The following is a 25,550-nucleotide window of genomic DNA, read 5'->3' as shown; positions in this document are numbered from 1 at the left end:
TAACTGCACTAACCATACTATTTGTGATGTGAATTGAGTATATAGTATGCTTATTGGTCATAGTATGGATATAGTTAGTATGCCAAAAGTTCCCGGATGTCTTATTAAATTCGCCAAAATATGAAGTATACACGCAAGGACACTATTTCTGTACTTTAGGGCCCATAATTCAGGAAATTGGTGTGGCTTCACATCGTTTCCAGATTTGAAGAAAATAGCGGAAAATAGGCAGTCGAAGTACAACGAGAGCGGATACAAATTAGTTGCTTTAACTAATTATGACAAATGATAAGAAAACGTTGAGCAATGTAATAAAGTAATGCCTTTTAAAACAGGTTACCTTACACATTATATTGGCTGACAATTTGTTAGCTACGCTGTCCTTACGAACCACATAGTGTATCATTACAGCAGTATGTACCGGTATGTTAACTAGCTACCTAACGTTAGTTGGCTACTTATACATCGAACTTGCCAGTATATTAACTATAGGCTAACTACCCAACGTTTATTGACTTGATTATTCCCGTCATTCTTAGCTTAGCTAAATGTTATAGTTGATGTGCGTTCGCAATGGACATTCGGGTGCTTTCGTAAATTTGCTCTGGCTATCTACTATTTCAGAGGACTCTCGTCTGAGTGTACCAGAGCGCAGAATAATTAATTTACGAGCGCTCAACACCCGTTCAATATAGCCGGTGTCACTTAACGTTGGCAAAAAAGTAATTCAATTATTGCCAGCAGCACAGTCACCAACTCTCAGGATAACATGAAACTGCTTAACCAGTTCTGCTAGGGCGAGTCAAATGGTCAGTGGTCTCGTTTGTGTCTGGAAGTAGCTAGCAAGCTAGCCAGCGTTAGCTTGGGTGCTTGACTGCCATTGTAAGGTCAGAACGCTCAAATAAACTCTACTCCTCGGCCCGAGCGTCCAGTGTGCGCTCTGACAGGTTAACGCTCTGAATTTACAAACTGACAATCTGGCACTCCAGATTTGAATTGAAGAACACACCCGAAGTCGAAAAATATCTAACTAGTAATTTGTTATGCTAACTAGCTAGCAAGAGGTTGCATAGCAACAGCATCAACTTCCGGTAGACATGTGAAGAGCTAATATGCTCAACTGAAAGCATACTGTTCGTTTACAGTATACAAAAATGTACTTTTAGTATGTAGTATATACTCAGTTAAGATGGAGAGAAGTCTGTCCATAATAAAGCATTGCTCTGCCTTAACAACACTATCAACAAGGCAGGTCCTACTAAGTATGTAGTATACAGTATGTTAGTGGGTATTCGATCACTGCTATGGAGTGTGCCATTCAGAGGGTGAGTGGGAAAGACAAAAGATTGAAGTACCTTTTGAACAGGGTATGGTAGTAGGTGCACCAGGTGTCAGGAACTGCAACGCTGCTGGGTTTTTCACACTCAACAGTTTCCAGTGTGTATCAAGAATGGTCCACCACTCAAAGGACATCAAGCCTACTTAACACAACTGTGGGAAGCATTGGAGTCAACATGGGCCAGCATACCTGTGAAAAGCTTTCGACACCCTGTAGAGTCCATTCATCACAAAACCCACTGATATTGCCAACTATTGTAATGATTTTTCATTGGCAAGATTTGCAAACTTAGGCATGACATGCCAGCATCAAACGTCGACACTACACATCCAAGTATAACTGACCTAATTATGAAAGGCAAGCATTGTAATTTTCATTTCCATAAATTGAGTGTGGAAGAGGTGAAAAAATGATTGTTGTCTAAAAACAATGACAAGCCACCCGTGTCTGACAACTTGGATGGTAAATTACTGATGATAATAGCGGACGATATAGCCACTCCTATTTGCCATATCTTCAATATAAGCCACTAGAAAGTGTGTGCCCTCAGGCCTGGAGGGAAGCAAAGTTATTCCGCTACCCAGGACTAGTAAAGCCCCCTTTACTAGCTCAAAAGGCTGATTGGTCAGCCTTATTACCAACGTTTTTGTAAACAGTTGGAAAAATTGTGTTTGACCAGATACATTGCTATTTTACAGTACATTTTTAATTGACAACCGACTTCAGCAGGCTTATAGGAAGGACATTCAACAAGCACAGTACTTACACAAATGACTGATTGAGAGAAATTGATGATTTAAAAGATTGTTGGAGCTGTCTTGTTAGACATCAGTGTGGCTTTTTGACATTATCGATCATAGTCTGCTGCAGGAAAAACATTTGTTTAATGGAAGCCTCCAACATAATCCAGGTAGAATCAGGAATTCCCCATGGCAGCGGTCTAGGCCCCTTACGTGTTCAATATTTACTAATGATATGCCATTGGCTTTGAGTAAAATAATGTATGTATGCGGATGACTCAACACTATACACATCAGCTACTACAGCGACTGAAATTATTGCAAAACTTAGAGCTGCAGTTAGTTTCAGAATGGGTGGCAGGAATATGTTATTCCTAAATATCTCTAAAACTAAAAGCATTGTATTTGGGACAAATCATTCACTCAGCCCTACACCTCAACTAAATGTTGTGGAAATTGAGCAGGTTGGGGTGTCATGGTCAAAACATGTTGATACAACAGTAGCTAAGATGGGGAGAAGTCTGTCCATAATAAAGCACTGCTCTGCCTTAACAACACTATCAACAAGGCAGGTCCTACAGGCCCTGGTTTTGTCGCACCTGGACTACTGTTCAGTAGTGTGGTCAGATGCCACAAAGAGGAACTTAAGAAATGTACAATTGGCTCAGAACAGGGCTGCACGGCTGGCCCTTAAATGTACACGGAGAGCTAACATTAATGATATGCATGTCAATCTCTCATGGCTTAAAGTGGAGCAGAGATTGACTTCATCACTACTTGTTTTTGTAAGAAGTGTTTACCAGCTGAATGTACCGAGCTGTCTGTTTAATCTACTAACACACAGCTCTGACACCCATGCATGTCCCACAAGACATGCCACCAGAGGTCTCTTCACAATCCCCAAGTCCAGAACAAACTATGGGTGATGTACAGTATTACATAGAGCCATGACTACGTGAAACTCTATTCCACATCCGGTAACTGATGCAAGCAGTAGAATCAGATATTTTTATTTTTATTTTTTTTAAAGATAAAAATACACCTTATGTAACAGCGGGGACTGAAGAGACACACACTGGTACAAGCACACACACACACTAGCACACGCGCAGTGGTATTATATTGTAGATATGTAGTGGTGTAATATTGTTATGATGTACTGTTTGTCTTTTGTTTTATGTGTGATGCAAGTGCCTTAATGTGATTGGACCCCAGGAAGAGTAGCTGCTGCCTTGGCAACAACAAATGGGGATCGCTAGTAAATACAAATGTCCCGATGAATTGAGGCTGTTCTGAGGGCAGGAGGGGTCCGTAATGATTTTTACACTCTGTATTTTCAACGGCATTCTTTGTATTATCATTTTGAGAGGTAATTATACCAGGTCATAGACCATGCAAGTTCCACAGATCTCAGATATGAAGTCTCAAACTCATAATATGTGATGTCTTGCCTGTTTCCCTTTTTCCATGCCGTAGATACAACATTACGACGAGTCTTTATCCGTTTGAAGGGGACAACATCTATAAGCTGTTTGAGAACATTGGGAAGGGAGACTACAGTGTTCCAGAAGAGTGCGGGCCTGCCCTGTCAGACCTACTGCAAGGTGAGGATGACATGATGAAGACCATCTCTGAGTTAAAGGTTGATTTAGCTCAAGGCTTTACACAGCCGTGATTAACGGTTAAGTCAGTGGCTTGATGAAGTCAGTGGCTTACTCCGGTCATGGAGAGTAAAAGTGAGCGCTTTCTTCCAGGTCAACTCAAATGCACCCGATTTCCAACTACTCATGGCCTAAAATTGAATGTTAGTGCTGGGCTGGAACAAAAGCCTGCACCCGCTATCTATTCCGGACAGGAGTTGGCCACCCTTGTGTGTTAGGGGAATCACTGGAATACATTGAGAAATGCCCTGTGGTATTTTCTGAGCTTGTCCAGTAGATGGCACCATGACGTTGACTCCATCAGTCTCCTCTGCATCAGAGGCCTGTAACCTATCATACACTCTATTGAAATTCCTCTGAACAACCCTGCCGCTATCATATTCCAATTGATATAGGAACAGAAGTGGACTACGCATACGGTAGAACCTCAAAGACAATGAGATTTGGCCTTGGAGACTTCAGATATATAAGGGAGATATCTTCTTCAGAAAGAGGAATGTTAGCATGCCTTGTGGTGCAGTCTAGATGCTTCAAAATGATTTCATCCCTGGGACGTGTAAGTTCACGTGTGCGTGCGTATACAGTAGTATTTTCCTCTGTGACATTTAAAGCCTCAAAGTGGCGACTGGCTAGGCATGCTAGAAAGGACGTTATCACAACACTTTCTAACAACAAAGGCACAGTTGATCTGATTGATATTGAAGGGTTTAGGCAATTCATTGAATGGCAATGGGTAGTGTAGGACAGGTCAAATGTTTTTCTCTGATGCAGAAGAGCTTTGTCTGCAAAGCTCATCATAGCTTTCGAAAATGACCCACATTCATTTTGTGAACGAGACTAGATTCAGAACGGAAGTGTTTTTTTCCCTTTGTTAAACTTCTTTGTAGTCAAAGCAATGCGAGCTTAAAAATAGTCATAGAGAAATATCAAACCAATTTCTATCAGCACTGTCATTAATGCAGACCACCATTATCTGACTGTCCATTTCCTCTTGACGTGTCTGTGCGCATGCCTGCTTGTATGTTAGATATGTATGTTAGATATGTGTGCACACGTGTGTATGTAGTGATGTGTGTGGTGACGCAGCCCAGTTCTAAGAGCCAGCCTGCAATTAGCGTCTCTAAAATAAACTCGCTGCCTGGCACAAAGGTGTCCTTCAGCACGCCCATAAATGCCATCAGCACGCATGGCGTACCTCCCCCAACCCGTAGAAAGTAGAACCCATTAACGTAGTCATGCTGATAGCTCTGCACGGCTACGGCATTGAAGAAGCATTAGTTATTTTTTGTGACCTAATTGGAATGACTGTTAGTGTAGGCTGATAAATGTTTTGGCACTATATATTATCACATTTGTTGCAGCATTGTGCACATTTTACGATGCCCTAGTCTGACCTTTTTGTCATAGTATTTGTATTGTGGGCAGTTCGTCGTTGTCATTCCTTGTATGTCTCCATTGTCTGTCCTCGGATAGCCCCCCTCCCTTGCTTTGGCAGCGGGCTAGGCAGTAGTAAGGACAGAGCCATGGACAGTAGGGATGTGCACAGATTAGGGCCCTCCCCATTTTGTCGGCTGGTCGTTTGTTTGGCCGATAGGCTACTGGTCGACCGAGATTTATTTTAGTCGAGCAGTAGTAAAAAAAAAAAAAAAAAAAAAAAATTGTGGCGTACAAGACACCTGTCTGAGTGGAGGCCGTGGGGATGGCACAGTCCATCAGTCTAAGAGATGTGCTACTGAAATTGTATGTGGTTATTATGTACGAACAATGGTGCAACACATGGTGCAAAACAATATTTTGTAACATGCGCTTTCTCCCGCATTGGATAGTGGTCGCTGTTCTGACACACATCAGTGCGCTGTTAAATTGTTGCCTTTTCCTAGACCTTGTTGCTAAGTGCAAAATAGCAAAGTTACCCAGCATATTGATGTTGAGATCGATGCGGCGGAAGCAGCAGCAGAGTTAGAAGATGAGAAAACAGCCCTTGACTTAATTGTCTAAGAACAGTGAGGAGAGAGGAAACCCCAACTTAATTAGGTCTGTAATCAATAGTCTAACTGTTAAATGTGCCTGGGTTTATAAACCATCCATATCTACAGAAATAAGACAGATCCTGCTTCTGTTGCCTGTTTGAGTGTTTGTTTTAATAGCCTACTGATCCCGTGAGCACCAAGCCTCACGCAACCACAAGATGTCGGATAAACAATTTCACAAATTTGTCTGTTTTTAGTCTTTGCTATGCTTTACACTTTTTATTGTTAGACCAGCCTCTCTGGTATTATCCAAATTGTCAGATTTTTATATTTATTATCGAAATAATAACCCTCTTTCCTTGATCACCTTATTGTTATAATTACTATTATGATCATCATTATAATAATAAGTAATGTCATTATCATTAGTAGGCTTATTAGAGCAGCCTTGTATAACCACCATCAAGCTGTAGACCTAAGAGCCCATCCTGTTTAGTCTTAATACCGTAACTTAGGCAGGCCTACAGTGCATTCGGAAAGTATTCAGACCCCTTGACTTTTTCCACATTTTGTTACCTAACAGCATTATTCTAAAATTGATTAAATTGTTTTTTTTCCCTCATCAGTCTACACACAATACCCCATAATGACAAATCAAAAACAGGTTTTTAGAAATGGTTGTAAATGTATTAAAAATAGAAAACTGAAATATTACATTTACATAAGTATTCAGACCCTTTAGTCAGTACTTTGTTGAAGCAACTTTGGCAGCGATTACAGCCTCAAGTCTTCTTGGGTATGACGCTAAAAGCTTGGCACACCTGTATTTGGGGAGTTTCTCTCATTATTCTTTGCAGATCCTCTCAAGCTCTGTCAGGTTGGATGGGGAGCATCGCTGCACAGCTATTTTCAGGTCTCTACAGTGACGTTTGATCGGGTTCAAGTCCGGGCTCTGGCTTGGCCAGTCTAGGACATTCAGAGACTTGTCCCGAAGCCACTCCTGCATTGTCTTGACTGTGTGCTTAGGGTCATTGTACTGTTGGAAGGTGAACCTTAGCCCCAGTCTGAGGTCTTGAGCGTGCTGGAGCAGGTTTTCATCAAGGATCTCTCTGTACTTTGCACCGTTCATCTTTCCCTCGATCCTGACTAGTCTTCCAGTTCCTGCCGCTGAAAAACATCCCCACAACATGATGCTGCCACCACCATGCTTCACTGTAGGGATGGTGCCAGGTTTCCTCCAGATGTGACGTTTGGCGTTCACGCCAAAGAGTTCAATCTTGGTTTCATCAGACCATAGAATCTTGTTTCTCATGGTCAGAGAGACTTTAGGTGCATTTTGGCAAACTCTAAGCGGTCTGTCATGTGCTTTTACTGAAGAGTGGCTTCCGTCTGGCCTAAAGGCCTGATTGGTGGAGTGCTGCGGAGATGGTTGTCCTTCTGAAGATACTCCGATCTCCACAGAGGAGCTCTGTCAGTGACCATCGGATTCTTGATCACTTCCCTGACCAAGGCCTTTCTCACTCAGTTGCTCAGTTTGACTGGGCGGCCAGCTCTAGTAAGAGTCTTGGTGGTTCCAAACTTCTTCCAGATCTGTGCCTCGACACAATCCTGCCTCGAAGCTCTACGGACAATTCCTTCGATCTCATGGCTTGGTTTTTGCTCTGACATGCACTGTCAACTGTGGAACCTTATATAGACCGGTGTGTGCCTTTCCAAATCATGTCCAATCAATTGAATTTACCACAGGTGGACTTCAATCAAGTTGTAGAAACATCAAGGATGATCAATGGAAACAGGATGCACATGAGCTCAATTTCGAGTCTCATAGCGAAGGGTCTGAAAATGTATCTACTTTTTTTTTTATATATATTTTTTATATATATATATAATAAACTTACAAAAATTTCTACTCCTGTTTTCGCGTTGTCATTATGGGGTATTGTGTGTGTGATCCATTTGAGAACAAGGCTGTAACGTAAGAAAATGTGGAAAAGGGGAAGAGGTCTGAATTATTTCCGAATGCACTGTAAATGTGTACTCCTCCTCTTCCTCTGTATTGTTATTATTATAATTATTCCTATTTCCCCCTTTTATCTCCCTTTTCCACTCCTGTGTCCTTACATTTAGCTTCTTTGTCTTCTCCAGGAATGCTTGAATATGATCCCCTCAAGAGGTTTTCAATACAGCACATAAGGCAACACAAGTAAGTGACTGAAGTAATCCATGTTGAAAATTGCCTAAATGACACCTTCCAAGTCTTCAGTTAGATTCCATTCATCTTCTGATTCGATTGAACTGAAATGGAATTGACCTTGACAATTCTCCAGTCCATATAGAAGGCTGTGCCCTCTTTGCCCTCAGCTATGCTGTGAAGTCTGTCACTGTTCATCCAGACTGTTCTAGTGTTCCACACAGAGATTTAGAATGATTCTGTTGTGATTCTCTGGTTCTACTGCTCCAGCATCAAGGACAGACTGCCTGAGACCTGAGGAGGCAAAGGGATGGGCACTTTATATCACACATCTCATGCTATGAGTTTCTCTAAGAATTTCAGACAATGAGATTTTTGGCCTTGGGAAGAGTTCAGATATAAAATGGAGATATCTTCTTCAGAAAATAGGAATGTTAGCACACCTTATTTACATTTACATTACATTTAAGTCATTTAGCAGACGCTCTTATCCAGAGCGACTTACAAATTGGTGCATTCACCTTATGATATCCAGTGGAACAACCACTTTACAATAGTGCATCTAACTCTTTTAAGGGGGGGGGGGGGGGGGGGGGGGGGGGGGGGGGGGTTAGAAGGATTACTTTATCCTATCCTAGGTATTCCTTAAAGAGGTGGGGTTTCAGGTGTCTCCGGAAGGTGGTGATTGACTCCGCTGACCTGGCGGACCTTATGGTGCAGTCTAGATGCTTCGAAATGAAATAAACAAGTAATGGTACGCTAGAAACCGAGAAGTCATAGATCTTTGTTTTTATTAGTATGCAATAAGCAGGCTCGACAATAACACTTGTCCCCTTGCCCAGGGAAAGTACACTTTTTTTTGGGACAAGCAAATTATAGATTTTAAGTTGTCAGAATGAACAAATCAAATAAATCACGCAAGAATCACAATATCAAACAATTAGGCAGCTCCAATCACAATTCGATCATAGTGTCCTCCGGATGCAATGTGTTGCGCACCGTCCTCCCAATCTCTCCAGAGCGTATCGTAGTAGAATTATTGTAGGCCTGCATTGACAGGCACGAGCGGTCTTTCAATGATATGAAGTCGCGAGATGGGTTTTTGTGGTCAGTCTCGATCAAAGTGTGCACATTTGTTGATATTCATTGCTAGTTAGTGAGTTAGTTGACCAGTTATAGCAAATGTTTGGTCAGCAATGAAAAGGTAATGGTGTGTGCATCACCTGTGTCTGGGCCATTTCCAAAAGAGAGAGCGAGAGAGACATTGCAGTAGCAGGTCAAATAATGATATACAACAGACTAGCAAGATAACCAATTCAAAACATTGTGTAGTTTGGCTGGTTATCTTGCTAGTTAACTATTTAGCTATTGGCATGTATTAATATCGTTGTCATGTCTGATGTCCTAAAAAACTTTCCACCGCCACTTGTGTATAACTGCAAATGGCAGACACTCAGTTGTTACGAGAGTGCAGTTGATGAAACCAATGCTGCATACTCAGGTTGTAAAACTGTCTCAGGTTGTAAAACTGTCTCAGGTTTGTAAAACTGTCTCAGGTTTGTAAAACTGTCTCAGGTTGTAAAACTGTCTCAGGCTCTCAAAATCTGGTGTCGAGAAATACTTCTGACACCATTGGAAAGCTGCCATTCTCCGCTATGCAATACTGGCTGAAACAAAACTATTTTTAGAATAGCCTACTTGACAAGTAGATGTTGTCAAGATCTTCCTGAAAACAGAATATTTTGGCCTACAAATAGATCAACAAACATGTCTTAGAACATGTCTTAGTTGGCTACCTTGCGTTGAAGTCAATATCAGTAATAATAATTCCAAATTTCAGTCACCTTTTTGGCTCACGGTGTTAGACCATTTTTTGGTGGGGGACAAGAAACTTGAGCTTTTGGAATAGTCAGAAATCTGTCCTACTTTTCCAAATTGGCAAAAAAAAAGTTTATTTCAAGCCCTGTAATACGGTCCATTTCATCCTTGTGACATTGTGTGCATACGGTTGTATTTTCCTCTGACATTAATAGCCTTGAAATTACTAGACCTCCAAACATATGCTTAATATTTATTATTTGTTGCACGCTCGCTGATACCGACAAGGTGCTCCGATGACATCAGTGGGCTAGGAAAGTATAAACTAGAGGTCGACCGATTATGATTTTTCAACGCCGATACCGATTGGAGGACCAACAAAAGCCGATACCGATTTAATTGGCCGACTTAAAAAAAATATATATATATATTTGTAATAATGACAATTACAACAATACTGAATCAACAATGAACCCTTTTATTTTAACTTAATATAATACATAAATAAAAATCTATTTAGTCTCAAATAAATAATGAAACATGTTCAATTTGATGCAAAAATGATGCAAAAACAGTGTTGAAGGAGAAAGTAAAAGTGCAATATGTGCCATTTAAAAAAGCTAATGTTTAAGTTCCTTGCTCAGAACATGAGAACATATGAAAGCTGGTGGTTCCTTTTAACACGAGTCTTCAATATTCCCAGGTAAGAAGTTAGGTTGTAGTTATTATAGGAATTATAGGACTATTTCTCTCTACCATTTGTATTTCATATACCTTTTTGACTAATCTCGGGAGTTGATAGGCTTGAAGTCATAAACAGCGCTGTGCGTCAGGCATTGCTAAGAGCTGCTGGCAAACGCAGTAAAGTGCTGTTTGAATGAATGCTTACGAGCCTGCTGCTCCCTACCACCGCTCAGTCAGACTGATCTATCAAATCATATACTTAATTCTAATATAATAAACACACAGAAATATGAGCCTTTGGTCATTAATATGGTAAAAGCCGGAAATCGAACGGGTGGCAACCGTAAGTCTAAATATTGCTGTTACATTGCACAACCTTCAATGTTATGTCATAATTATGTAAAATTCTGGCAAATTAATTACGATCTTTACACAGTTCGCAACGAGCCAGGCGGCCCTAACTGCTGCATATACCCTGACTCTGCTTGCACAGAACGCAAGAAGTGACACAATTTCCCTAGTTAATATTGCCTGCTACCATTAATTTATTTTAACTACATATGCAGGTTTCAAAATATATACTTGTGTATTGATTTTAAGAAAGGCATTGATGTTTATGGTTAGGTACATTTGTGCAACGTATGTGCTTTTTCCGCAAATGCACTTTTGTTAAATCATCACCTGTTTCGCGAAGTTAAAGTAGGCTGTGATTCGATGATAAATTAACAGGCATTGATTATATGCAATGCGAAACAAGCTAGTTAACCTAGTAATATTATCAACCATGTGTAGTTAACTAGTGATTATGTGAAGATTCTTTTTTTAAATTTTTTTTATTAGAGAAGTTTTTAAAGCTTGCTAGCAACTTACCTTGGCTCCTTGCAGCCACAAGGTCCTTTTGATGCTGCACTTGCGTAACAAGTGGTCAGCCTGCCACGCAGTCTCATCGTGGAGTGCAATGTAATTGGCCATGAACAGTGTCCAAAAAAGCCGATTACCGATTGTTATGAAAACTTGAAATCGGCCCTAATTAATCGGCCATACCGATTTAATCGGTCGACCTCGAGTATAAATGGGTATGGAGGGAGAGGAAGAATAGAGGGAGAGAGGCTGGCCAAAGCATGCTGAAGTCTAGTTACCAAATGTGTCTTCAACTTATGTAGACAATGCCACGCACCTTTTATATAGAACAATCCCAAAAGTCCCTTGTCTGTCACGAATTTTGAATAAAATTATATTTAAACTTACTCTGATGATTGTCTGTGGTGTTGGTCCCTCAGCTGGTCAAAATTTTAGATCAAAATATCAACAGGAAAGTAATACTACACCGATTTCAAAAGTGGGTCTATGTGTGTGGCAATCAAGATGTGCCTTCAGTCATGAGCAAAACACATGTACAAGACTGAAGTACACGCATGCGAACCATGCCACTGAAGTCTTGCAGATGTTTATGTGGTTTTGGGCATGTACCAGGTAATTGAAGTGTCTTCTTTAGTACCGGTGCTCTAAAAAGGTAAACAATACTTTCTTGTAGATATTGCCTCACATTTTTAGCAGCTGAAGGACCAACACCACGGACAATCGGCAGAGTGAGATCAAATATAATTTTATTCAACATTTCATCTTCTAGAGGACCATTTCCAGAATCCAACACTAGCTGGTCTACAGGCAAGCTGAAATCAATTTTCTCCTTTTCTGTGTGTGTGAAAGAGACCGAAAGAGGAGAAGAGAGAAAAGTATTTTCAAAGTGCATTCTAACACTTGGCTAAAACGAGCTCCAATGACTTTGATGACTCAGTTTCCATGGTTACTAATAACAGTCATCCTTTTTCGACAAGGGGGTTCTTGGCCCTCTTGCAATTTGGGGAGAGAATGAGGGAAAAAGAGTGCGTGAGAAAGGGAAAGAATGTAACCCTAGGGAGAGAACGAGGGGCGAGAGAAAGAAACCCTAATCAACCCCTCAGTAGCCCTCCCGCTGAAACACCCTCCACAACTGCCTCTGATGGTGCCTCATTTAAACTCTTTATAGCAGCACGGTGCTGGGTATATAAGCAGTGAAGCATAAATGAATCCCCCCCCCCCCCCCGTCACACACTGAAATACATTTTCTATATCTGGTTGGGTTGCATTAAAATGTAGCTAAATGTCGCCATATGAAAACTGACTACTAAGTTGTGATACAAACGTGGGTCAGCCTATTGGAGAGGTATCGGGCTATACTGGCTTAACTTTTGCCAAGATGTGTTTAGTAACTAGTCATACAATCCCCCCCCCCCCCCCCCCCCCCCCCCCCACCCCCACTTTGCCTTCTGCCCTTAGCTGGGTACGTAAAAAACACCCGCCGACGGAACCACCGGTGCCGATCCCTGCCAGCGCGGAGAGCCGGGACGTGTGGCGCAGCATGACGGTGGTGCCCTACCTGGAGGACCTGCACGGGTACACCGAGGAGGACGATGACGAGCTCTACGACCAGGAGGACACAATCATCTACACTCAGGACTTCACTGTGCCAGGTAAGGAGGGAGGAGCCCTACATAATTCCACTTTTATTGGGGTATTGTGTGTAGGCCAGTGACAAAAAATCTCAACTCAATACATTTCAAGTTCCGTAATGTGGAAATAGTCGAGGAGTGAATACTTTTTGAAGACACTGTATATGACTTCCCTGCGCCAGGTAGAGGGAGCGAGATAGAAACAGACACACAAGTGGACTGGTGGCGGGCTCAGGAAAGGCAGGGAGAGTTCAGATGGAGGATCGACTACAGTCAGTAGGAAGCAAAATAGATCAGAACTTCAAGTGCCTATAGTTTGTTTTTAAAAGGCTTGGGGGAACAGTGTTGCAGTCTTCTCTTTACATGTTTCAGTTGTTGTTCTAATACTGTGTGCCACAAAGACGGGGTTTAACCATGTCTTTTTTTAAGGTGATGTTACCAGTTTACACTGTTAAACGTTTAAAGCTCGGGGGGGGAACCGTTCAACTGGAAATATAACGTATTACCTCCATTAACTTACTGCACTATAGACATTTTGTAGGTTGGGCAAGCCTCACAGTTTGGACAGTTGTTATACTCGAAAATCAATGAATACACATCTTTCCTGAGTCTTGGTTATAATGGCTTAAGAGGACCTAAACCTAGTGCTTGAAGAATTCAGATTTTGTTAGCTAGACTTTTCTCTTTATTTTCATTAAAATCTTGCTTGGCAACAAAGGGACTGATAATATAACCGCAGTAGTCCCTGTCGCTGAAGTATGATGACCTACAAAAATCGAATTGTTCAATGGCGCTGCAGAGAACTTGAATGGCGGTGAGTGACTTTATCGGATAATTCACCACGTGACCAAAAGTATGTGGACACCTGTTCGTCGAACCTCTCATTCCAAAATCATGGGCATTAGTATGGAGTTGGTCCCCCTCTTTTGCTGCTATAACAACCGCCACTCTTCTGGGAAGGCTTTCCACTAGAACATTGCTGCGGGGATTTGCTTCCATTCAGCCACGAGAGCATTAGTGAGGTTAGGCACTGATGTTGGGTGACTAGGCCTGGCTCGCAGTCGGCGTTCCAATTCATCCCAAAGGTGTTTGATGGGTTTGAGGTCAGGGCTCTGTGCAGGCCAGTCAAGTTCTTCCACACCGATCTCGACAAACCATTTCTGTATGGACCTCACTTTGTGCACGGGGGCATTGTCATGCTGGAACAGGAAAGGGCCTTCCCCAAACTGTTGCCACAAATTTGGAAACACAGAATTGTCTAGATGGGAGGGAATAGCTACATGACCGAATACAAACAGTGTAGCTATTCCCTCCGCAAGGCAATCAAACAAGCTAAGTATCAGTATAGAGACAAAGTAGAGTCGCAATTCAACGGCTCAGACACGAGAGGTATGTGGCAGGGTCTACAGACAATCACGGACTATAAAAGGAAAACCAGCCCCGTCGCGGACCAGGATGTCTTGTTCCCAGACAGACTAAACAACTGGGTCCTGGACTTCCTAACGGGCCGCCCCCAGGTGGTGAGGGTAGGTAACAACATCTCCATCTCGTTCTCAGCCCTCTCCTGTACTTCCTGTTCACCCACGACTGTGTGGCCATGCACGCCTCCAACTCAATCATCAAGTTTGCAGATGACACTACCGTGGTAGGCTTGATTACCAACAACGACGAGATGGCCTACAGGGAGGAGGTGAGGGCCCTCGGAGTGTGGTGTCAGGAAAATAACCTCACACTCAACGTCAACAAAACAAAGGAGATGATCGTGGACTTCAGGAAACAGCAGAGGGAGCACCCCCCTATCCACATCGACGGGACAGTAGTGGGGAAGGTAGAAAGTTTTAAGTTCCTCGGCGTACACATCACAGACCAACTGAAATGGTCCAACCACACAGACAGCGTGGTGAAGAAGGCGCAGCAGCTCCTCTTCAACCTCAGGAGGCTGAAGAAATTTGGCTTGTCACCAAAAACACTCACAAACTTTTACAGATGCACAATCGAGAGCATCCTGTCGGACTGTATCACCGCCTGCTACGGCAACTGCTCCGCCCATAACCGTAAGGCTCTCCAGAGGGTAGTGAGGTCTGCACAACGCATCACTGGGGGCAAGCTACCTGCCCTCCAGGACACCTACACCACCCGATGTCACAGCAAGGCCAAAAAGATCATCAAGGACAACAACCACCTGAGCCACTGCCTGTTCACCCCGCTATCATCCAGAAGGCGAGGTCAGTACAGGTGCATCAAAGCAGGGACCGAGAGACTGAAAAACAGCTTCTATCTCAAGGCCATCAGACTGTTAAACAGCCATCAATAACATTGAGTGGCTGCTGCCAACATACTGACTCAACTCCAGACACTTTAATAATGGAAACATTGATGTAAGAAATGTATCACTAGCCACTTTAAACAATGCCACTTCATATAATGTTTACATACCCTACATTACTCATCTCATACGAGCAAGGACTTTTCTAAACCATATGACCTGATTACACAAATAATCTGGTCCCATCATAGCCCGTCAGTTTTCTTTTTTCAGCTGATTGATTACTATGTCATACCCTACAGCTAGGGTTCTGAGTTGGTTAGTTTAGCCTACTACCACACCAGGAAAAACTCGGGGCCCTAGGAAAACAATTCCCACCCCCCCCAGCCTCTGTGGGACCTGTGTTGCAATGATGTTGTATGATAAAATAGTTAAAGTTTTTTTGTGGTGGGGATGGGCCTCCATAGTTTTACGTGGCTCAGTACAACTACTACGACAGTTTCAGAATGTAACAGGTAAAACAAATCAATAAAAAAGTCTCAAATATTTGGAAAATGCCTATCAGCTGTTTACAAAACAATACTCTGCAACGAGAAGCGCTCTTGGTCTGTATATGTCTCTCTGTGTGTGTCTATTTGTGTGTTTCTATGTCTGCAACTATGCGAATGTGTTTGTGACTGTCACGGTGTTCTGTGTTAACCGGTCTCTATTCCCTCTCTCTCTCTCTGTCCACCAGGCCAGGTGCCAGAGGAGGACTTAGACGAGGGTGAGGTGGATCGGAGCCGGGCCCAGGCCAAGCCTGTTTGTGTGAACGGAACGGAGAGCAAGGCCAAGCCAGAGTGCAGGTCCTCATCCAACCCCTCCCGCAAAGGAGTATCCACAGCCAGCAAGATACGCAAGCTCTCCACCTGCAAACAGCAATGACTCCACCTCAACAACCCACCTGGTGAGAAGGGTATGTCATTGTGCGTGGATGTGTACTGTGTAGGTGTAATATTTGTTGCACTCTTTCAAAAAGCATTTACTCCTCTGAGTGATGGAGGGAGTTGTGAATGAGACATTTGTGCTGGTGGGGGGGGGGCACGTCTTCTTCTTCTGAAGACCGAAGGGAAGACGGAGGGAGACTAGAGGGAGGGAAATGAAGACAGATGGAGGGAGTTACAGGAGGAGAGTGGAAAACAGATCCTCAGACAGTGATGCTACTCTGCAGTCTAATGGGATGGAGGGAAGGGAGGAGAGAAACCGGTGAGATGCAGCTGTCTTCTGTATGAGTCATCTCCATCACACCACTGCTCCCCAGGCATCCTCTCAGAGACGGAAGTTCAGAGAGAGCGTGGGCACACACACACACCTCACAACTGCATTAGGATGGCACACACATACCTCTAACAAAGCCTCTCTCTCTTTTACTCACACACGTAGCCTTTGCGCTAGCAGGCATAAAGCTCTCTCGCATGCGCACACACAGATTGCAGAGCTACTTGGTAGGATGTGCAGCAGTGTCTGTATTAATTTGTTCTAGAGATGACTCACGTTGGTCTAGATGGAGTGGGGTGCAGGCAGGATATTGTTTCCCTCTATGTCCCTCTCTCCCTGTCAGCTGTATTTTCTCTGTGATCCCGCCTGCACGGCTCTCTCCTAAATAACCGCTATTCATTCATTCTCCATGTAGGGTCTGCCATCATTCAGCTGCTTTATCTGTGTGCTGCTGGAGGCAGAGGGAAGTCTCGATCACTTTGTGTGTGCGTGCGCGGGTGTGACAAATAAGCCTTTGATGCTCGTATAAGGAAAAGTGTGCCCTTAAATATCCGTTTTAAGTCGCTGTATGTCATAAATAATCCTATTTGTCATGCCATAGTCTCGTACAATAAAATGAACTAAATGAAGCTTGCCCTTCCTCTCTTTAACTCTCTCTCTCTGTCCTCCCAGGTTCATCTTTTCCCGTCCTTCTGTTTTTGGAGTGCTTGACAATGGTGAGAGAAGCCTGCTGATGTGGTGCCCCACGTTTCCTCCTGAACCATTCGGATACAAACTCTTCTTCAAGGATGCCATGCGCGTGACAGAGAGCGGGAAAGGGGGAGAGAAATGGAGACTGCTCAGAGACTACCCTCGAAGGTCTTGGTGTGAAGTGCTTGTGTTTCCCTTCACTCCCTCCTTCCTCTGTTGTCTGGCTGTCCCAGAGGAGGCGTGGCCTGGCTGTGTGAGATCTACCTTTTCTGACCTCTGCCTCAGTTTGTTTTAGTTTATAGACAATCTTTTATTTTCCGGAACCTAACTGCAGTTTTTAAAGATGCACATTGTGATGTGTAAAAATGACATTGATAAAGAATACGTATATATTTAAACTTTGACGATGATGATAGTGATACCCATGTAAAACTGCATGCTGTACGGAGCTTTACGGAAAACTACTCAGTTAAGGACAGACAAATGGACTGAAACCTTGACAACCACCGCTGATGGTGAGTTGGGGGGGTTTGTTTTGTTTCCATTAGTTTTTGTTTTGATTATTTTTTCCAATAAATATTTTGTAATTATTTATATAAAACACATCCCAACCAAACCCTATTTGTTGTCTGTCTACCATTTTTTATTTTCTGACGGTGCATGTGGTCATTATACTGCAGGGTTTTATTTATACAAATGAATAAACCTTGTGGTTTTATTTCACACCAACACGATGTTAGTGGGAACACTACGTTTCCAGAGAGGGGGAAGGGAGATCGAGGGTGATTCGAAACTTTAAAACTGAAGAGGGGATCAGAAAATGTCAAATGGGATTCTTCAGACCACGGAAAAACTGGAGTAATATGTTGTCAGGCATCTGTGTGTTAAAAGATGCGCTGCTAGCCTTTTTTCCCCTCTGATCGTCTTATTGTTCACTGATCACATCCCTGGAAACTCTTCCCCCTATGACTCACTTCTCTCCCCCTCTCTCTTCCACCTTCTCTTTCTCCATCTTTCCATTTCTCTCCCCCTTGCTCTCTGGTCTGACTCACCTGCACTTTCCTCTGCTGTCTTTCTCCCTCTTTTCCCCACTCTCCCATTTTCCCTCTCTCTTCTGACTTACCTGCTATCTCCTTTGCTCTCCATCCCCCTCTCTTTCCCCTTCTCTCCATCCCTCTCCCTCTATCCTCCAACTCATCTCCTCTGCTCTCCCTCTTTTGAGCCCCCTCTCCTCCCTCCCTGTGCTATGACTCACCTGCTTTGTAATCTATTCTTAGTGCTGGGCTGATGGGGGCAGCAAATTGCGTAAGATGGAGAGAGACAAACACTGCCCACGTCAGCCCAGCACTGAGAGAATCTCTGCAGAGCCCAGACCAGGCAAAACTCAGTGGGAAACCTCAGCAATATACCTTTTGATTAATAAAGAATTCCTGCTTTTCTGACTTCATTCTTAGTTTATTTCTTAACGGTTGGAATGAACCCATCCCCATTTCCATGATTGTGCTGATGGCATCTCTGACAGTTGTGTGTACGTCTGCCCTGCATCCTATGTGCTTTACCAGTCACCTATTGCCGTCATCGCTATTTTGTTTCGTCGTTCAGTCTGCTCCCCTGCAAAGCCACCTTGAATTTATACAATGACGGAAGTGGAGTGAACAGGTTTTTTCTTCTTTCTCTCTTAGTCTTTTAAAAAAAAGAAATATGTACATTGGTTAGTCCCTGGAAGTCTACGAATCACGGCATTACAACACTTTAGGGATTTCTACGCTGTACAGATATTTCTTTCTATACGCTAAATGACCTACCAGATACATACAGGGACCTTTTTATTCAGCGTTGTTCAACAGCTCGAACCCTAGTCCCAGTAGCAGTACCAAGGAATTCACGCTTTGTTTTGCAGAATACAATGTAATAAGTACCACTACCCAATGTTAAGGTCTAAATCATGTTTGCAAAAAAATGATATGGTACAACATTGCTTTAACATGGAAAAACCATCCCTTCCAGTGGGGTTGGGTAATTGGGTGCCAAGAACTCACTCATTGGCGCAAGGGAATGGGCAACTCCAGTCTTCAGGGTGGGGGCGGGACTGATTGGTGGCACACTTTTGCCCCAGCTAACACCCGACTCCAATAATCAACTAATCATGATTTTCAGTTTAGAATGCAATTCGTTTATTCCGCTGTGTTTGTAGGAATGGGGGGGAACGTGATACCGCTCTGGCCCCCGACCAACTCAGTGGCCTTGTGGTTAGTGTCCACCCTGATGTTGGGAGTTTGATCTCTGGCCGAGTCATACCAAAGACAAAAATGGGACCTGATGCATCTCTGCTTGGCACTCAGCATTAAGGAGATAGATTTGGGGTAAGGCCCTGAGATAGACTAGCGTCCTGTCCAGGGGGTGTACTTATACATCAAGCTGCCTCACTACGGAAACAGGAGATAGGCTCCTGCTCCTAAGCCGTTCCGGCTCGCTCATGCAAGGCTACTTACTTACTCTCGCCCCCCGAGGACTTGAGTTACCCATCCCTGCATTAGCATATGCAGGGTCAAATCACGGTACTGGAAACATTTAACAACAATCAATTCCAAGCATTTAGTTCAGTCAGTCAATGATCCTGAATGCAACTGATTTCACAGTCCTGTGGGCGCTACATCCCAAGTTCTCCTTCCCCCAGTCCCCTGCTCTCTCTTTCTCCTCTTTCTCTGTCCCATCTCTCCCCTCACCTTGGGAAGATCTGTTGCATACTCCTTGATTCCTCTCTCCTTGTCTCCTCAAAACTCATTGGATGAGGAAGCCAGAGGTCCCTCCCCTCTGGCCTTCTCCAATGGGTTTTAAGAAGGAGATGAGGATGCAAGAAGTATGCAATTGCGATCTTCCCCCTCTTTCTCTGTCCTTTGTACACCATAGCCTTTTCTCAATTGGATTTGCTTAACTTCTGAGTCCTCTGTCTTCTGGCCTTGTTTTGAAAAAGGTCAAAGGTAATCGAGAAGAGGCGGCAAGGAGAGGGAAAGTGGACAAATGCTCTTGTATGAAATTACTCATTTTCCGATCGCCCGTCATCAGACAAGTTACATTTACAGGGGTGAATCTCAAAATGTGTAAAGTGATAATGTTATCGCTAGTTATGCAAGACATTTTATAGATAAAAGGATAAGTATCATTTTTAAATGTTTGCATGCTTTTCTCAGAGAAAACAATAGCTGATTAAAAGTTGTTGCAAATTTCTAAATTATTCCGTGAAGGACTCATGTAGGATACACTTGTTCTTCCATGCCAAAAGGAGGCTATTGAGGAGGGGAGGACCATCTTCCATTTGCCTACTAACGAATTGACACTACTCAACCACTTATCGGTTACCGGGTCACGGAGGTCGGACATTTGCCCAAATGAGAAACTGCCCATGAGTGTGAAAGTTTCTATGGCAGACACTTAGCCTGCGTTTACACAGGCAGCCCAATTGTGATATTTTTCCCAATTATTTGCAAAAGATCTGATCTGACTGGTCAAAAGACCAATTAGTGGCAAAAATATCAGAATTGGGGGTGCAGCCTTGTATCATGTGTCAGTCAGTGATACACACTAAAAGTATGTGGACACCTGCTTGTCGAACATTCATTCCAAAATCATGGCGTTAATATAGTCGGTCCCCTTTGGTGCTATAACAGCCTCCACTCTTCTGTGAAGGCTTTCCACTAGATGTTGGAACATTGCTTTGGAGACTTGCTTCCATTCAGCCACAAGATGTAGTGGAGAAGGTGGAAAGTTAAGTTCTTTGTGTACACATCACAAACAAACTGAAATGGTCCACCCACACAGACTGTGTGATGATGAAGGTGCAACAGTGCCACTTCAACCTCAGGAGGCTGAAGAAATTTAGCTTGTCACCTAAAACCCTGACAAACTTTTGCAGATGCACAATCGAGAGCATCCTTACGGGCTGTATCACTGCCTGGTACAGCAACTGCACCGCCTTTGACCGCAAGGCTCTCCAGAGGTTGGTGCCGTCTGCACAACGCATCACTGGGGGCAAACTACCTGCCCTCCAGGACATCTACACCACCCGATGTCACAGGAAGGCCAAAAAGATCAAGGACAACAACCACCCGAGCCACTGCCTGTTCACCCAGCCACCATCCAGAAGGCAAGGTCAGTACAGGTGCATCAAAGCTGGGACCGAGAGACTGAAAAACAGCAATCATTAACTCAGTTTGCTGCCTACATAGGCTCAAATCACTGTCCACTTTAATAAATGGATCACTAGTCACTTTAAACAATGCCACTTTAATAATATTAACATATTAAACTCATCTCATATGTATATACTGTACCTTATACCATCTATTGCACCTTGCCTATGCCTTAGCCATCGCTCATCCATATATTTATATGTACATATTCTTATTCCATCCCTTTTGATGTGTGTATTAGGTAGTTGTTGGGAATTGTTAGATTACTTTTTAGATATTACTGCACTATCGGAACTAGAAGCACAAGCATTTCGCTACACTCGCATTAACATCTGCTAACCATGTGTATGTGACCAACATAATTTGATTTGATTTGAAGAGCAATACGGAGGTTGGCACTGATGTTGGGCGATTAGGCCTGGCTCGCAGTCGGCGTTCCAATTCATCCCAAAGGTGTTCAATGGGGTTGAGGTCAAGGCTCTGTGCCGGCCAGTCAAGTTCTTCCACAACGATCTCAAAAAAAGATTTCTGTATGGAACTCGCTTTGAGCACGGGGGCATTGTCATGCTGAAACAGGAAAGGGCCTTCCCCAAATTGTTGCCACAAAGTTGGAAACACAGAATGGTCTAGAATGCCATTGTATGCTGTAGCATTATAATTTCCTTTAACTGGAACAAGGGGCCCGAACCATGAAAAACAGCAGCTCTAGCAGGGCAGACATTTAGCTGGAAAGGTGTTATCCTATGACGGTGCCACGTTGAAAGTCACGGAGCTCTTCAGTAAGACCATTCTACTGCCAATGTTTGTCTATGGAGATTGCATGGCTGTGTGCTCGATTTTATACACCTGTCAGCAACGGATGTGGCTGAAATAGCCGAATCCACTAATTTGAAGTATACAATATACAGACACAACATGAGATGATGGAATGTCGAGGGCAAAATGCTATGGGTCTGGGGCATTGGAGAAGGAGGACAAAAGAGGACGAGCACACAACATTGTGGAATGGGTTGAGGGATTAAATTGTTTTTCTAGATTTGTTTGAACTGAGCAAAAATTGTGAAATTACTTTTTAAATTGAAATCCATGTGATCCATGCGGTTAAAGATGCAATACACAACAGAGCACAGAATGAGCACTTTAATAAATAGTTACAGTGCATTCGGAAAGTATTCAGACCCCTTACTTTTTCCACATTCTGTTACGTTACAGCCTTATTCTAAAATTGATTAAATCGTTTTTTCCCCTCATCAATCTACACACAATACCCCATAATGACTAAGCAAAAACAGTTTTTTTTTACATTTTTGCAAATGTATTAAAAATAAAAACTGTAAATATCACAAGTATTTAGACGCTTTACTCAGTACTTTGGTTTAGTTTTTTTATTTGATTTAACTGGGCGAGTCAGTTAAAAACAAAATAATTTACAATGACGTCCTATCCCGGCCAAACCCTAACCCAGACAACACTGTGCCAATCCTCTCAATATCCTCTCAAGCTCTGTCAGGTTGGATGGGGAGCGTCACTGCACAGATATTTTCAGTTAAGAGTTTTTTCTTGTTGGTCATGACCAATTAATCCGGGTCACGGTACCAAGTGTTAGCAGTTGATGTTATTCTTCAATAACACAGACCTCAAAGCAAATCAGGGGGAGAAAAATAGGTTTATTCAAAGAAAACAAATCGTAGTTGTTTTGCTGGGAAGCAGATGGTCGATGTTCATTCTTCCCTGTTCTTTTTGATTCTCCTCAGAACAAAGCGACAGGATGTAATTTGTAACCCAACCCTAGCCTGTGGTTGACCAATTATAATTTCTTGCAATAAAACTGGGCCAACGGCCAAATAACAAGTATCCTGTTTCAGGCTCAATGAATAGACAATTCGGACCAATGAGAACTTGCCACATGTAGCTATGCATCCGGGACTGAAATTCCTCCCGTGTCTCTGACCCATAAATCATTAATTCCCTATTACAGAAAAACAACTATTTCCATTGATCGTTAATTCCCTCTTGACCTTGAGTCCTCTGCGTTGTGTATTTATCTTTGAATATTCTTAGCCTAGGATGTCTAATCTCCAAGCAAGGATACCTATCTCCTAGCAAGAATATAGCTATGAATTTACAGTATAACATCACATATGGGACATTTCACGAAAAGAGTGCCTTTAAATTTCAATCAAGCTGTAACGCTGAACTTCCGTGATACGTATTGAATAGAGCCCTTAATCCACAAATGTCTCCAAGTTCACCAACATTGTAAAGTCATAGTTATTTTGTTATTTCTAAAGATTATTATTTATTTCATGTGATTAGTGATTCATTTATGTCTGTCACTCATTTTAAGGTAAACCCTTTTACAGTCTAGTTTTAATATGGCAAAATATTATTTTTCCAAAAGAACCATTGAACATCTAATAGTCAAATCATAGAGTACAAGCAGGTGAGCTGGTTCTACTCTTTTTGATAATTTTCTTTCTCGTTGTAAAACAACAACTGGTGCGATGCTTCCAGTGTGAAGGAATTCTCAAGCTTTTGCTAACCTGACATAGAATACCTAATGGTAAGCCGCAGACCATTGTATCTACCAAGAGAGTTCCCAGCCCTAATTATCACTGCTGTCTACATCGCTCCCCAAGCCAACACTACTTTGGAGCTCTACAAACTGTATGGAGTCGTAAACAAACTAGAAAATGCACACCCAGAGGCAATGTTTCTTATGGGCAGAGACTTTAATGCGGGGAGACTGAAATCCAATCTACCTTACTTCTACCAACACGTCTCCTGCGCCACAAGGAGCGCTAAAACTCTGGACCACTTTTATTCTACCCACAGAAACGCATACAAGGCCCTCCCTTCAGCAAATATACCACAACTCTATCCTCATGCTTCCTGTTTACAAACAAAAGCTCAAACAGAAAGTACCAGTGTCGCGCTTAGTACAGAAGTGATCCGATGAAACAGACACGAGGCTACAAGACTATTTTTCTGGTACAGACTGGGATATGTTCAAGGATTCATCTGATAGCATTGAGGAGTTTACGACATCCGTCAAAAGGCTTTTCATCAATAAGTGCATCGACGACATCGTCTCCACAATGCGAACGTATCCAAACCAAAAAAACATGGATTACAGGCAATATCCCCGCTGGGCTAAAGACTAGAGCTATCGCTTACAAGGAACGGAACACAGACCTGGATGTATACAAGAAATTCTACTACGACCTCCAACGAGCCATCAAACATAAAAAAAGGAGAATATAAGAGGAAGATGGAATCCTATTACAGTGGCTCTGACGCTTATTGTTCTGTGGCAGGGCTTGCGGACGATAACGAATTACAAAGGGAAACCCAGCCTTGAGTTGCCCAGTGACAAACTCCCAAACAAACAAAATGCCTTTTGTGCTCTCTCGAAGGGAAAAAAACAACACTGAGTCATGCATGATAGCCGCCCCTGCTGTTCCAGACAACTGTGTGATCATGCTTTCCGTGGCTGATGTGAGTAAGACTTTTAAACAGGTTAAGGCCGCCGGGCTAGATGGAATACCAGGGCGCATTCTCGGAGCATATACAGACCAGCTGGCAAGTGTCTTTACAGACATTTTCAATCTCGCCTTGGCCCTGGCCGTAATCCCAACATGTTTCAAGCTGACCACCATTGTCATTGTTCCCAAGAACTCCAAGATAACCTGCCTAAATGACTATCGTCACGTAGCACTCACATCTATAATCTTGAAGTGCTTTGAAAGGCTGGTCATGACACACATCAACATTTTCATCCCAGACACCCTTTACCCACTCCAATTTGCATACCACCCCAACATATCCAAAGATGACCAGGGTTGGGTAGGTTACTTTGTAATTGTAATTCATTACAGTTACTAGTTACCTGTCAAATTGTAATCAGTAATGTAACTTTTGGATTACCCAAACTCAGTAACGTAATATAATTACATTCAGTTACTTTTAGATTACTTTCCCTTTAAGAGGCATTAGAAGAAGACAAATGTTGAACGACATCTATTGCAAGATAAATCAATGTTAAAGTTTACATAGCTGGCCATATATGGATGTTACATTTTACTTTATGGGTTGGTTATGTAGACTTCTTCTAACCCATCGCTTTCTACTACATCTAATAATACGATTAAATTATATCTTTCCATTATATAATTTATAAGTCCAAAAATATATGTAGCAACTACAGATTGATAAGTATATCAAAAGTTTGTGAGTTTGAGCATGTGTCCAT

General features: G+C 42.7%; 1 protein-coding gene across 2 annotated transcripts in view; it reads left to right on the top strand.

Moving 5' to 3' along the window:
- LOC120020158 (serine/threonine-protein kinase STK11-like) overlaps nt 1–17,729 on the top strand; it is a 50,825-nt gene extending 33,096 nt beyond the window's left edge. The window contains exons 7-11 of one of the 2 annotated variants that reach the window (XM_038963636.1): nt 3,556–3,683; nt 7,856–7,913; nt 12,723–12,916; nt 15,898–16,107; nt 17,091–17,729. In XM_038963636.1, coding sequence (XP_038819564.1) covers nt 3,556–3,683; nt 7,856–7,913; nt 12,723–12,916; nt 15,898–16,085 — 568 coding nt within the window. In that variant the 3' untranslated portion in view covers nt 16,086–16,107; nt 17,091–17,729. Of the gene's footprint in view, nt 1–3,555; nt 3,684–7,855; nt 7,914–12,722; nt 12,917–15,897; nt 16,117–17,090 lie in introns of both variants that reach the window. The other variant, XM_038963635.1, reaches the window with a different exon arrangement.
- The last annotated feature ends 7,821 nt before the right edge of the window (nt 17,730–25,550 follow it).

Source organism: Salvelinus namaycush, chromosome 25 (genome assembly GCF_016432855.1).
Source record: "Salvelinus namaycush isolate Seneca chromosome 25, SaNama_1.0, whole genome shotgun sequence".
NCBI classification, from domain to species: domain Eukaryota; kingdom Metazoa; phylum Chordata; class Actinopteri; order Salmoniformes; family Salmonidae; genus Salvelinus; species Salvelinus namaycush.
This window is presented reverse-complemented; position numbering and strand designations above follow the sequence as displayed.